General features: G+C 52.6%; 1 protein-coding gene across 28 annotated transcripts in view; it reads left to right on the plus strand.

The window, feature by feature from the left end:
- Nucleotides 1-14,788, plus strand: part of MADD (MAP kinase activating death domain) — a 42,047-nt gene extending 27,259 nt beyond the window's left edge. For 18 of the 28 annotated variants that reach the window (XM_053672962.1, XM_053672959.1, XM_037166125.2 and 15 more), the window contains 7 exons: nucleotides 1,848-1,955; nucleotides 9,094-9,258; nucleotides 9,504-9,576; nucleotides 9,709-9,815; nucleotides 11,934-12,003; nucleotides 13,763-13,809; nucleotides 14,069-14,788. In XM_053672962.1, the coding sequence (XP_053528937.1) occupies nucleotides 1,848-1,955; nucleotides 9,094-9,258; nucleotides 9,504-9,576; nucleotides 9,709-9,815; nucleotides 11,934-12,003; nucleotides 13,763-13,809; nucleotides 14,069-14,173 (675 nt within the window). In that variant the 3' untranslated portion in view covers nucleotides 14,174-14,788. The other 10 variants (XM_037166140.2, XM_037166142.2, XM_037166148.2 and 7 more) reach the window with 2 other exon arrangements.
- Nucleotides 14,789-15,059: the final 271 nt, after the last annotated feature.

Below are 15,059 nucleotides of genomic sequence, written 5' to 3' on the forward strand. Positions count from 1 at the left end.
GGTAGGGTAGGATTCTGTGCCCTGACACGGTGCTGCAGCAGCCATTTAGCGTGGGGTCCGTGGGCCCTCGGGCGTTTTCACGACACCACTGCAGTGCTGTCTGCCTTTCTCACTGGGTGACATTTGCACTGATGGCGGTCAAACCACTGGCACCTTAACACAGGGAAGGCTGTGTCTGCAGACCACTCGAGGGGCCCTGTGGTCCCCACCTCCACGACTCTCAGTTAGAGGAAGACAAAAACAACCCAGTTCCGGGCTCTCCCTCCCTGGAGCGCCTTTCCCCTCGTCCCGCTGCCTCCCCCACGTGCGTTACCTTCACCCTTCCCTCTCCTGGGCTCGACGGGCCCTTCTTGTGCCTCCGTAACTTGGTTCCTGAGCCTGTTCCTTCTACAGCTCACTTTATGTACCTCCCTGACTAAGTAAACTTTCTCTTATTAGAAAAAAAAATTGCCCTGGCTGGTGTGGCTCAGTAGATTGAGCATCAGTCTGAGGGTCGCTGGTTCGGTTCCTGGTCCAGGCACGTGCCTGGGTTGCGGGCCAGTCCCTGGTCAGGGGCGTGGAAGGGAAGGAGCGGCCAGTCAGTGTCCTCACACACTGGTGTTTCTCTCCCTGTCTTTCTCCCTCCTCCCCCTTCTCTAAGAATAAATAAAAATTTAAAAAACCCTGAAAACCAAAAAACCAACTCAGTCTCACTTATGAATGTCCTTGATGAAGCGGTTAAAATCATTACTTTTAGTCAATCTGGCCTTTGACTGTACATCTCTGTGATCTTCCGTGTGACAAAACGAGAGATGCACACGAGCGTGTCCGCCGCTGACCAGCATGCGGCCGCTGGGCGGGAAAGCAGCTGCCACGGTTCGAGCTGCAAGGCGGCCTGGCAGCCTGGTCCACGCGCGTCCTGTTACCCGGAAGCGTGGCTGACAAATGGTGGTTATTTGGGAGCTTCCTGGTGTTTGCAGACTTCCCCGATGTGATCGACGCTGCTGTTAGTAACTGTGACTCTTCGATGTGCGGTGTGTCGACATTTAGAAGAGCCGCGTGACTTGATGAAGCAGTATTTGCCAAATGACTAACGTGTGGTGTCACACATTCAAGTGGGTAAAAGAGCCACTCACACTGGAAGGCAGAAAAATGGGTTTTATGTAGCAAAGTACAAAATGTTCGCTGATGTGTTTGCAGATCCCACGTTGCAGCTAACTTTTGGAAACTGCTGCTTCTCGACTTTTGGTATAGTACCCACGAAGAATTTGCATATTTATCTGCAAAGGCTATTAAAATGCCCCTCCCCTTTCTAAACACATCTCGGCGGGGCCAGCTTTTCTCTGCCTACCCCAACCAGAGCCAATGTGTCTCAACAGATTGAATGCAGAAGCAGTTACGAGAACCCAGCTATTTTTTATTAAGCCAGACTTTAAATTAGAGATTTGCAAAAATGTAACACAGTGCCATTCTTTTTTATTTCTTTTGTTTGGAGAAATAGTTATTTTACCAGAACCATGTTTTATATTACTGTGCAATGGGTTTATTAATGGGTAGTTAATAACTTCTAAGTGAATTAGTAAACGTTTAAAATTTTCCATTTTACTCTCTACTGCGGTGAATATCTGTAAAGGTAACACACACAAACATAACGCTTTCGGGAGCTGTCTGTGGCTTGTAAGGAGCCTAGGAGTGCTGAGACCAAACTGTCTGAGAGCCCTTCCCTGGTGGGTGGCAGACAGCCAGCAGACAGCAGGTGCGCCATTAGGAGGACGCTGTTAGGAGTTTAGTTGCCACAGGGGGTGCATGGCCCGGAGCACCCTGTGGGCGGGTGTGTGCGTGACCCTGAGAGACCTCTCTTTCCTCAGAACGGCCGTGACCTCTCTATCCGGTCCAGTGGCAGCCGGCACATGAAGAAGCAGACGTTCGTGGTGCATGCGGGGACAGACACAAATGGAGATCTGTTTTTCATGGAGGTGGGTGCTGGCTCACACCGGGGGCCCTGAGGAATATTCGAGAGTCACAAAGAACTCCTAGAACTGATGCCAGGAGACTTTCCCACTTATCTCATTCATCTTCATGGTCCTTTTATCATTCATTAAGTTTTCAGGCTTTTACAAATAACATAATAGATTATTCCCTATCATTCCTTTTAAATGTACTTATATTTATATAACAGGTGATAAAGTCACACTGTCCTTCAGTCAGAAGGACATATTGTGACATATACGTTGGGACGTCTTGCTGTCATTCTTGTCCCCATCCACCTCACCCCTTCCTCCTGTAGATAACCACTTTTATTGGTTTCTTTTGTATCTTCCAGGTTTTTTTTAATGCAAACACAATAAAACGTGAACATAAATTCTTTCTTCTCTCCTTTCTTAGCACATCACATCCACTGACCTGTACCTTGCTGTTTTCCTTAAACATCCTGGAGATCTTCAGAATCAGTACAGAAAGTTTCTTGTTCTTTTTACAGCTGCATAGTATCCCACTCTGCGGCCGGACCCTAGTTAATTTAACCAATCAGGGTATATGGGCCCTGGGTTTCCTTCCACATTTTTGCTGTAGCTCACAGTCTGCCATGAATGATGCTGTGCCTGCTTCATTTCATTCCTGTGCAGGTTTGTCTAAGAATTTTCAGGAGTGGGATTGCTGGGTCAAAGGGAAAATGCTTTTATAATTTGGTTGATATGATTCTGAATTATTTCCTAACATGTAATAGTCCCCCTCCCACTTTGCCAGTATTTTTTTTAAAGAAATTTGCCCTATGGAGGAGTATCTCCATGTAGATTTTAAAAAAGATTTTATGTATTTATCTTTAGAGGGGAAGGGAAGAGAGAGAGGGAAGGCAATCAATGTGTGGTTGCCTCTCATGTGTCCCCCGCTGGGAACTGGCCTGCAACCCAGGCATGTGCCCTGACTTGGAATTGAACTGCGATCCTTTGGTTTGCAGGCCTGTGCTCAATCCACTGAGCTACACCAGCCAGGGCTCAGTGTAGATTTTTTGCTGACTGGTATTAACATGTTTCTCTGTCACTTGGATTTCTTATAAACAGGTAGTTCAGTTGAGAGGTTCGAACAGTTTTAGATTGAGTATTTTGGCAGGTGCACTTCCTGGATGGTACCATACGTGTCCCGTTGCCCCGCGTGGCTGTCTCTCCCCTCGTGGTCGGGGGGCTCAGGTGTGGGCAGCTTGGTCTTGCCACTGGAAAGTTCCTCAGTAGTCTTCTGATCCTGCTCGTGGTGTTTTTGCCATGTAGAATTTTTTAAATTTTTATGTAGTTGATCCGTCGTTTCTTTTATGATTTCTGGATTTTGCGTTATAGGTAGAAAAGCTCTTTCTTACTCCAGGCTTATAAAGGAAATGGCCGTGTTTTCTTCATTTCTGTGTTTTTAATTCTAAAATGGATCTCTTCTAAGTAATGGTAGGGACCAAGGACACTTCCTGTATAAAGTAGTGGAATTAAGTAATCTTCGTAAGTATTCTATTTCCTTTTGGCTTAGTCGAATTTGACTTTCACATTCACAGCTTTTTAAACAGGTGGTTTATCAAACACGGCGTGTCTGCTCCAAAGCAGAAACGCTAACGATGTAACTGAGAAGGGAGTCATTTTCATGCCACCGTGACGCGTTAGAATTTGGCCCCGCATCTCTCAGAGCCGAGCGTGGACCCAGGACGTCTGCGCCACAGTGGAGGTGGCAGGTGATTCTTGCCCGTTCCTTTTCCTTTTAAAAAATAAATCTCCGGAAGAAGATTCTGTGGAGTACAGGACTCACTGTCACCGCTGTGCAGGGGAACCTCATTCGGAACCCCTGGAGTGGGGACGGTGCCGTCGCCTCGCAGCTGTCCCTCCGTGAAAGGCTGCCTCACCACAGCGGTGCCCCTCCCTCACTCTGTGCTCAGCTGGCTGCTGCGAGGTTCTCTGGTTTTTCAGCCTTTCTCAGCACGTGGTCAGTTGGATAGCAGTTTGCAAAGGCTTTAAAAAGCCATCTTTGTTGCCTTTGTTAAAAAGTGGAATTTAATGAGTAGCACTGGTTAATGGTATCATATCAGTTCAGGTGCAGCATCATGATTTGACACCTGTAAACTCCACAGTGTGCTCACCACCCCAGGTGTAGGTTCCTTTCGTCACCGTGTATTTGACCCCTTTACCCTCTTCTACCTGCCCCCACTGCATTTTTATTACAAAAGTGAGACAGTTTATGCTTTAAAAGTTTCAAACCATAGAGAAGTGAATAAAGTAAAAAAGAAAAGTTTCGCTTCACCTCCTCCCAGTCTTGTGACCCCCCTGCCATGTCTCAGAGTAATCACCTGTTAGTTTGGTGTGAATCCTTCCAGAGTTAAAAAAATGCATATTTGTATAAACAGAGCTGACTTATATGGGAGTTTGCTTTCGTGTTTACAAAAGTGCTATCAAACTACAAATATTATATAATTTGTTTTTTTAACTACTGTATCTTTCTATTAGGTGTTAAATGGATGCACCATAATTTAGTCCCCTCTACCATTTTTTTAAACAATGCTTCATTGAATGTCCTTGAACATACATCTCTGCGTACTCGTGAGAATTTCTACAGAATAGATTCTTAGTGTGAAATTTCTGAATGGAGCTTACATACTTTTAAAATTTTGATAGATTCTGCCAAGTAGCCAACCCACAGACGACCAGTTTACACCCACACCAGCGGCCTAGGCGGGCAGGACACGTTATTACCGTCATGTCCCCAGGCTAGAAACCGCACGTTCTCCCAAACAGCAGCCCCTCTCCTTCACGTGATGTTCTTCAGAGATTATGGGGCTAACCCAGGCCTCTAGTTCTCATTCAACTACTTGGTACTTTTACTTACTCACCTCACATTTACGGAGCACATAGCACGTGGTGGGCTGTCTGCTGCACTTGGGGGTACGGCGGCGAATAGGGGAGACGTGGTTTCCGTTGCCCTTACAGGGTGGGCAGACCACTGGGGAAGCCAGATAATTAAACAGACGCTGCCATACAGTATGATGAGCACTGTGAGAGCAGTTCAAGGCGGGCGCTACGGGAATGCACAGCAGAGGGTCCAGGAGTCGTGGGGGACCCCTCAGAGCGACCTCTGGGACGAATGGCTGGAGTGGAGGGCGTGGAGCGTTCCAGGGATATCTGAGGTAGATCGGTTGGGGCTCGATGGTGTAGACGGAGTGAGCGGAAGGAGCCTTGCGTGGTGCCTCATTCTGGCTTGGGCACCTGGCTGGGTGGTGACACCATTTACTCAGTAGGGGACTCAGAAGGAGGATCTGCCCAAGAGGATGTTGGGTTGAGATTTGGACATGATGAGTTTGAGGTCTGCCTGTGAGGTGTCCAGATGGAGGGAGGTCAGGGACTTAGGAAGACAGGGCTTCTGAAAAGTTTAATGATACTCGTCATAATGATAATGGTGATATTTATTTTTTAAATTATATTGTAATGATTATGCTATTCCAGTTGTCCTGATTTTTCCCCCCTTGCTCCCCTCCACTCACTCCCTCAGGCAATATCCCCCCCCATTGTTCATGTCTATGGGTCATGCGTTTAAGTTCTTTGGCTACTCCATTTCCTGTACTGCACTTTACATCCCCATGGCTGTTCTGTGACTTTGTACTTCTTCTTCTTCTTCTTCTTTTTTTTTTAAGATTTTAACTATTTATCTTTAGAGGGGAAGGGAAGGAGAGAGGGAGAGAAATATCAATGTATGATTGCCTCTCATGCGTCCCCTGCTGGAAACTGGCCTACAACCCAGGCATGTTCCCCGAACCACAGTTGTTTGGTTCACTGGCCCACGCTCAATCCACTGAGCTACACCAGCCAGGGCCGACTTTGTACTTCTTAATTGCATCACCTCTTCACCCCTTCCCCCCTTCCCCCACACCCTCCTCCCACCTGGGAACCATGAAAATGTTCTCTGTATCCAGTGCTCTACCTCTGTTCTTCTTCTTTGCTTAGTTTGTTTTTCTAGATTCAAGTGTTAATAGATATGTGTTCTTGCCCTTTTATTGTTCATAGTTTTGATCTTCTTTTTCTTAAATAATTTCCTTTAATAGTTCATATAATAATGATTTGGAGATGATGAACTCCTTTAGTTTTTTTCTTGTCTGGGAAGCTCTTTATCTGCCCTTTGATTCTAAATGATAGCTTTGCTAGGTAGAGCAGTCTTGGCTGTAGGTCCCTGCTTTTCATGACTTTGAATATTTCTTTCCAATTCCTTCTAGCCTGCAAAGTTTCTTTTGAGAAATCAGCAGACAGTCTTATGGGAACTCTCCTCTAGGTAACTAACTTCTTTACACTTGCTGATTTTAAGATTCGCTCTTTATATTTAACCTTTGCCACTTTACTTATGATGTGTTTTGGGGTGGGCCTCTCTGTGTTCATCTAGTTTGGGACTCTCTGTGCTTCCTGGACTTGTATGTCCATTTCCTTCACCAAATTGGGCAAAATTTTTTTTGTTATTATTATTATTATTTTTTAGAAACCCTACCCCCTCTTCATTATTTTTTCAAATAGATTTCTGATTTCTTGCTCTTTTTCTTCCCCTTCTGGCACCCCTATGAGGCAAATATTGGACTTCTTGAAGTTACCCCAGAGGTTGCTTGTATTATCTCATTTTGGGGATTATTTTTTCTTGCTGTTGTTCTGTGTGGTTACTTTTTGCTTCCTTATATTACAAATTATTGATTTGATTCTTGGCTTCATCTATTCTACTGTTGTTTCCCTGTAAATTGTTCTTTACTTCAATGAATGTACCCTTCATTTCTGACTGGATCTTTTTTATGCTGTTGAGGTCCTCATTAAGTTCCTTGAGCATTCTTATAACCAGTGTTTTGAACTTTGCATCTGATGGATTGCTTATCTCCATTTCATTTAGCTCTCTTTCTGGAGTTTTGATCTGTTCTTTCATTTGGGCCATGTTTCTTGGGTCCTCTGGGTGGACCCAAGACATGTTTCATGTCTTCTTTGTCTTCTTATTTTGGCAGCCTCCCTGTGTTTGTTTTTGTGTATTAGGTAGAGCTGCTTTGACTCCGTGTGTTGGCAGTGTGGGCTAATGTAGTAGGTGTCCTGTAGGGTCCTTTGGCACAGCCTGCCCTGTCACCTAAGCTGGGTACTCGAGGTGCGCACTCAAGGTAGGCTGAGTACACCTTTCTCTTGTAGTTGAGTCTTGGTTGCTGCTGGTAGATCGGTGGAGGGATTTACCCAGGCCAGTCAGCTGCAAGGATTGGCTATAGCCTCTTACCACCAACCTTCACCTTCTGTGGAGGATGAGCTTTGCAGGGACAGGGTGTTGGTGCTCCAGTGTGGTCTGTAGCTGTCCACTGGGTGTGCTGGCCCTGGGGTTTCCCAGGTAATTCAGGCCAAGGTTAGCTTCCACCTGTGTTTCGCCTTAGACCACCCTTCCTGAGTTATAAAGCAATCTGAGAATGCTGCTGGTACCTGGCCTGGGGCTCACTGAGGCCAGCCATGGCTTATTTGGTAGGATTCAGGAAGTTGTGCAGCATGGACTAAGACAAGCCATTCATATGGAAAAGCAGCTTGGGTGGGCCTGTAAGTTGGGTGAGATAAAGTCTCTGGGGATCCCCCAGACAGGTCAAACAGTGCTAGCCAGGTTGATGGAGTCTCAGATATAGCACCAGCCCACTGGCTCTGTTGGGGAGGGTCCAGAAAAGGGACAATGCTTTTCACTCACCTTCATGCCAGACACTTCAATCTCTCCCTGAATACCGCTTGTGCCTGCCAAGCTGTTACCCTGATGCTAGAGGTCAGAGGGAGTGAATCTGAGTCCGTGTGCAGGTTCTCTAAGACGAACTGCTTGGGGCTCCAGCAGTTTCTTCCACCAACTCAGTCCCCTCTGGTTTTTGCAGCCAGAAGTTGTGGGGACTTACCTTCCTGGCACTGGAACCCTGGGCTGGGGGGCCTGGTGTGGGTCTGGGACTCCTGACTCCCAAAATATCCCTCCCAAATTTTTATCCACCACATGTGGGTGTGGGGCCAGCCCATTCTGTGTTTGTGCCTCCCCTAGCAGTCTGGATGGATGTGATTTCTTTAATTCTGTGGTCAGCAGACTTCCCTTTAACTTGATTTCTGACGGTTCTGAGTGACGGTGGTTCTATATTTTAGTTGTAACTTTGATGTGGTTGTGAAAAGAGCTGAGCCATGCTTACCTGTGCCGCCATCTTGACCAGAAGTCCTCAATCGATAGTTCTTGGATCATAACGATATTGTTGTTATAGCAGCTGACACCAGGGTACTTTCTCTGTGCCTGACTTTGTTCTAAGCAGTTTATGCACATTAATTTATTTAACCTTCACCAGAACTCCATGAAGTTTTTACACAGGAGGACAGGTAGGCGCAGGTTAACTTCCCCAGGTGGCACAGCCGAGTAAGAGGACAGTGGACTGCGGCCCTGGGCGGTCTGGCCTTACCCTGTGCCCCAGTCCACTGTGCTTCCAAGGTCCCCTTAGAACAGACACCTCACCCGGGGGCGCCTGCCGAGCGGGAGGAGGACGTGGAGGAGGACTTTGCCTTTTCATCTATAGCGCCCTGCACTGTGGAACTTCTCAGCAATAAGCATTGTCTATGTGCCACACGTGTAATTAACTTTTTTTTAAGATTTCTGAAGAACAGGACTGAGCCAGGATTAGAAATATGTTTTCTATTTCTAATATTTACTCTGGAAACATAGTTCCAACCGAAATATGTTTTCTAATCCATTTTTTTTGTCCCTGGTGGAGCTTGCCATGACCCCCTGCCTTGCGCTTGCCGACAGAGGCGACTCCCGAGGCTGCGAGACGCAGGCAGGAGCCGTCCTCTGAGTAGTTTGAACCCAGAGCACGCGAGAGCTGATGGGCACCAACGAAAGTGAAGAGGGAGCCTCCTGCCGGCTCCCAGGTTCCTCTCAGTGACGCGTCTCTCCCCATAAACCCTCCAGTGGACAGTGCGTCCACAGTTCAGTGTCCGTTCCCCGTCTGAGGACGACTGTGAGCACACGTCAGAGAACCCGAGGGCGGGGTGCCCCAGACCCAGCCGTGCCGACAGTGTAGCGTGGCTGGGACGCCGAGGCTGGCCGGGACGGGCCACTGAGCCGCTGTGTGCGCCCTCGCAGGTGTGCGACGACTGCGTGGTGCTGCGCAGCCACATCGGGACCGTGTACGAGCGCTGGTGGTACGAGAAGCTCATCAACATGACCTACTGCCCCAAGACCAAGGTGCTGTGCCTGTGGCGCAGAAACGGCTCCGAGACCCAGCTCAACAAGTTCTACACTAAGAAGGTACCACGGGCTCCACCTGGGCTGGGGGCGGGCGCTGAGGGCAAGGTGTCAGGTTTCTTGTGTGGAAGTTAAAATTCTGAAATCCTTGTCTGGGGCCCCACTGTGGCCTGGACTGTGGAGTAGGGTGTGCGGAGCCGTGGCCGAGCCTGGCCCTAGCCCAGGCTCCCAGCAGCTTTCACGGAGGGGAGGGCAGGGGCTCCAAAGGCGGAGTGATGGGCAGCTCTGTCCCCATGTGTGTGCCGCAGTGCCGGGAGCTGTACTACTGTGTGAAGGACAGCATGGAGCGCGCCGCCGCCCGGCAGCAAAGCATCAAACCTGGTGAGGAGAGCTCCTGAGCCGGTGCCTTCTGTTTATCTCGATTGGTCCTCAGGAGAGTCGGGGCCCTGGCGAGGAAGTCGGGCTGGGGGTGCCCACCTCCCACTTGGCTGATAACCTCCTCCCTCCCCACAGGGCCTGAACTAGGCGGCGAGTTCCCTGTGCAAGACATGAAGACCGGCGAGGGTGGCTTGCTGCAGGTCACCCTGGAAGGGATCAATCTCAAGTTCATGCACAACCAGGTAGGTGCAAGTGGCAGCTCAAGGCTTCCTAGCACTGTTGTTCATCTGCAATAAGGATCAGTGTCGAGGTCCCCAGAGCTTTCCCAGGGAGCAGGAGAGGGCCTCTCAGGCCAGTGGGAGGACGGGAGCAGCCGGAGCAGAGAGAGGAACCAGAGGGGCACAGTGGTGCTCACAGGCACCTGGAAGGTGCAGAGGGGAGGTTATGGGGCGCCCAGGGCAGAGGGAGCCTCCGTGGTGAGACCTGGCGCAGTGTGAGTGGGAGCGTCGCCTCGGCCCTTCTTCGCAGCATCCGCCTTCCCTGGTCCCAGGGTGTGCTTTTGCTTAGTGGTTCCGCTTTGAGAGTCTAGACCAGCTGATGTCAAGCGTGTGCGTGAAGTGTGCACGTGCGTGTGTGCGGATGTGTGAGTAGCTCGTATCTGTCCCGTGTGGAGTGTGTGGTTGCTTTTTTCCCCGGCTGATTCTTCTTCTTACTCTTTTCCTTCCTCCAAGTGTCCCCTGCACTCTGTCCCCGCTCCACCGGCCCCGCACCCCTTCTTTGACTGGGGAACACTTTGGGAGACCTCTTTCCCTCACTGAGACTCCACAGTAGGAGCTGACTTTTTTCTTTCTCTTGGTCGTTTACCTCAATGTTACTTTTCCTCTCTGTGGACATCTAAGTTCTTTCCTTTCTGAGGCCAGCGCTCCCTCCTGGGTCTGCTCCCGGTTCTGACTCCTCACCCAGGTGCCTTCCCCGCCCGTCCCAATTCACTGGTTCCCCTCCGGAGGCTCCGGCCCGAGCCCGAGCCAAGTGTGTGAAGCACCGCAGCCCCTCCAGGCAGCAGACCCCCGAGGTCGGGGAGGGGGAGGACACCCGGACTCCCTGCCTCCCTTCCACTCGCCTCCTCAGTTCTCCTCCAGGGACCCGGCAGCAGCTCTGCTGTGCCGGGCACCAGCTGCCCGGGGCTTCTTGGCCGTATATTTTCAGTAGTATATTTACTATGGAAACATTAATATTTCCAACAGTATACTTGTAATAGTATACATAGCCCGAAGAGGGATTTACCTGTGCACTTTTCTGGACCGTGAAGGTGCTGGCATTTCTTGGGGAGCAGGCTTCTTACCCCTGTAGTGCCTGGCCGCCCCTCTTGCCTCACCTTCTGAAGACAAGATCTCGTGAGCATCCAGGTGCCCTCTTCCGGCTCCCACCCTCGGTCTGCAGCCCCTCTGGGTGGACCCAAAGCCTCGCTGTTACAGAGCACTTACGGGCCTGGGCTGGAATTTAAGGCTTTGCCCCCGAAGAGAGTCCCCACAGAGAGGGCGAACCAGACCCTGACTGACAATGAGGTGAGGGCCAGGGTCCACCTGCCGCCCCACAACCGCCCGGCGGAGTTGAGGGAGCCGGGACCCTCCGAGGGGCTTGCACAGTCAGGCTCGCACGTGGGGAAAGAGCAGTCTTTGGAGTTGGGACTGACTTGGATTCAGGGCCCAGCCCCGTGATTCACGGGCAGCTAAACCTCCTGGTCCTCCGCGTCCCGCCTACAAAGTGAGGGCAGCACTCCCCGCTGGGCCACAGAGACGGAGGGGCTGCCAACAGTGTCCGTAGAACTCCTGGTAGGTGCTCATGAGTGGTGGCCGTTGTTTCCATCACCGCGTGCTTCTCGGGAGAGCCTGGATCCTGTTTCAAGGAAGGTAGCACCGTGTCTGCCCAAGGACAGTCCGAGGGGAGCTTTGCGCCCGTGCCAGCCCTCTGCGCCGGAGGAGGATGCATGGAAGGGCAGAGAGCGGATGGGCTGAGGGCGGGTACCCCTGGGGCACCGTGTCCCACAAACGCCGTCCTGGACACAGGGCGCGGGCGGGCAGCCCAAGCCAGCAGAGGGGCCTTCGGGTTGGGTTTGACCTTTACAACTAACGCCTTCATTTCTCTCCCATGCTTTCTCCTCCGGCCAGGAGCGGAAGGTACATGCCCTTTCTGCCTTCTTCGCTTCTTAGCGCTTTGAGTTGCGTGTGTGTGGATTCTCCTGTCCTCCCTTTGGGAAATAGGTTTTCCGTGTGCGGGCGGGGCTAGAGCTGGGAGAGTGGGCTTCATGGGGCAAGGGGTAGCCTCTGGGCCTTACCCCACCCTCCCTCCCTCTCTTGCAGGTTTTCATAGAGCTGAATCACATTAAAAAGTGCAATACAGTCCGAGGAGTCTTTGTCCTGGAGGAATTTGGTAATTACACTATTTTGCTCTTAGGTCTGGACTCACACGGCAGTAACACAAACCTCGGAGCTCCAGAGGAGGGACTAGAGGCAGAGAGAGCCACTGCCGAGAGGCCTGGAGGGGCCGGAGTAAGAGGGAAGAAAAGGGAACCTGAGATGAGAGAAGGGGAGCGAGACAGAGAGACAGTGGGGCCAGGCAGTGGGTCACAGAAGAGCACGGGGCGCCGGTCAGGCTGCAGCTCAGAGGCGGCACCGTACAGTCTCACCGAACTAGCGCCAAGTTCCCTCATTCGGCCAGGCGATGGTCAGAAAGTTCTGGGGCAGAGCAGATGGGCAGTCCCCACGCTCTGCTGTGCTCACGTTGCCTGCTACGACCGCCCTGGTGGCCCAGGGGGACCCTGTTACGCCTCTGCAGACTCACTCTAGAGGGCAGAGGGGCCTGGCGGCCTCAGAGGCAGACGGCGGTTGGAGCTGGGAGCTGGGAGCCAGCCTCCCGGCAGCCAGGCACCACAGCCAAGCGCCACGTGCAGTGTAGTGGGTTCTCACCCTGGGGCTTTGAGTTCCTGCTGTGTTTGTGCTTCATTCTTTTGTGCCCCTCATCGCTGCTATGAAAACCTTCGTTCTCCAGCAGGTAAAGTGACTTCGCTCGGCTGGTGCTCTCTCCCCCGGCCACTGCCTCGGGCCCTGCAGTGGGTGGGGCGGACCCCCTTCCACCCACCCAGCTGCTCACACTGGTCTCTTCCTTTCTCTCCCACCCCTTCCTTCCCAACCTCCCCCCCCCTGCGCGCTGGCTCACTGGTCCTGAGTTTTTTTCCCTTCTCTCTCCTACCAGAGAGATATCTGGGGGAGTCGTCTGACTCAGGCGAGGACCTGGGCTTCTTGCTCCACCTTTGATGAATTTATTCCCTGTGAACCCTGGGTCCCTGAATTTACCTCTCAGGGTCCGAAGGAGGTGTGGCCAACTCTCATCCTACCTTTCTGGCCCCCAGGAGGAGGCTGAGCCCCTCTTCTCCCACCTCCAGGGGCCGCGATGACGGCTGAGCCCGGGAGGCCTCACTTCTTCCTCTAGCCAAGCAGAGCCCCTGCATGGCTGGGGCAGGGCTGACTCTTGGTCTTGCACTTTGGGCTGTGGACATGTGTGTATCTCGCCTGACGCTCCCTGTCACCTCCTCCCGGGTGCTGTACTCGCCTGTCTCTTTTGCTCGGTGTGCCTGCTCCAGAGCCCTCTGACGCTCTCCCTCACACGGCAGGCAGGCCTGGGCCTCTCCTCCACGCAGGGAAGGAGACGCACACGCCGGGTCGGTGTGGCGGCACGCCACTTCTGCATCCGGCCTCGGGACCCTCTGTGTGGGGGTGGGGGGGACAGGGAGCCGTGCTTGACGCGGCCCGAGTTCTCGGGCATTTCAGCAGGTGAGGCACAGGCTAGACCACTGTCCTCCCAACCCAGATCGGGGACCCCCGCCTGTATGTCTGGGGCCAGGTGGCAGCGGCGGCCACACTGGTGAAAGATGAACCTGCTCCCATAGACGTGGGTGGGGCCACAGCCACCCAGCGGGGAGCTGCCGCAGACCTCGGAGCAGGGTGTCTGGGAGGTGTCCTCTTGCGCTGCGGGGGCTGGACAGGAGCTGTCATAGCCTGCACTGCAGCCACTGGGAGAGGCCGCAGAGGGAAAGGGGACCCTGGTGCCAGGCGCTGCCGCCTGGGGGAGCGTGGCACTACCGCTCTTAGTGTTGAACTTTCCGTTTTGTCTCTTGCCCGTCCGGTTTTAGTTCCTGAAATTAAAGAAGTGGTGAGCCACAAGTACAAGACACCAATGGTGAGTGTGCCACCCGACCCTGAGGGGCCAGTCTCCACAGGGCTCCCTGGGGCCTGGGACAGAGCGGGGCGGGCCCTCTGAGAGCACAGCGTGAGGGGTGATCAGGAACGATCAGAAAGGCCAGTTTGGTCCAGATGCCGAAGATTCACCTGAAGCTGAAACGGGTCTTCGGCCCTGGGGGAGAGACACGTCCCGACCCGCTGCCCCGCCCGTGAGGGCCTCAGGGACGTTGATCGGTCTGCTTTTCCCTCCCCTCTAGGCCCACGAGATCTGCTACTCCGTGTTGTGTCTCTTCTCATACGTCGCTGCAGTTCGCAGCAGTGAGGAAGATCTCAGAACCCCTCCCCGGCCCGTCTCTAGCTGATGGAGGGGGTTAAGGCTGCCCTGGCCCCAGGGGACACCCCTTGCCTCTCGCTGTTCCCAACTGCACGGTGCTGCCGGGATGAGAAGTGGGTGACGTGTGTTATGTTCTCTGCAAACCCCTCTCCGAGGCTTGGCCGGTCCCTGGTTAAGTGTCTCCGTTGGTGTGTTAGTGTGTCCATCACAGGGCTAAACGAGTCCTTTCCACCAGTGCCCCCTTGGCTCCCAGAAGACCAGTCTACTGTTCTCAGGGCTCAAGAGTGAGTGAGTGTGTGTGTGAGTGTGCACGTGTGCAGGTGTGTGTGTCTGTCGTTCGTTGGGCCAGTGGCTTCTGAGAACTCTGAGGACAGGCCCGTGAGAGCCCACTGCTTCACGTCTTCGAGACACTTGTGTTGTGGTCCCTTGTCCTTGGCAGTCTGACCCTACAGCTGGGTGCCTGGAGCAGTCCCACTCTGGGGAACAAGGGAATTTTGAGGCCTGTGCTCCCCGACGAGGGCCAGGCAGGGAGAGGAGGCGGTCAAGGGCGGCCGAGGGAGCGGCCACCGCCCTGCCCCCGCAGTCTCTGGCTAAGCTGGCGGCTCCTCCTGCGGGCCCCAAGCGTCTGTCTGCTGCCCACAGGGCCTCCCTGCAGGTCGGCCTGGCCTTAGGCAGGGGCCTCCCAGGGACCACTGGCTGCCCTGCCCAAGAACTGAAGGGCTGGGGAAAGGCCAAGTTCAGCATACAATCCGCGCCTCTAGGCAGCATCTCCTGGCACTGGGTGTCAGGAGGGGGAGATGGCCTACGAGTGGGCAAGAGATGGTTGTATATATTTATTTCAGCTCCATATTATTTATAGAAAATGTACAGACGTGAATGTGAAATAAATGTCCTTAACTCTCCTCGGGCTCCCG

The sequence above is a fragment of the Artibeus jamaicensis genome, unplaced genomic scaffold, assembly GCF_021234435.1.
Source record: "Artibeus jamaicensis isolate MK-2021 breed Jamaican fruit bat unplaced genomic scaffold, CSHL_Jam_final contig_797, whole genome shotgun sequence".
Classification (NCBI taxonomy): domain Eukaryota; kingdom Metazoa; phylum Chordata; class Mammalia; order Chiroptera; family Phyllostomidae; genus Artibeus; species Artibeus jamaicensis.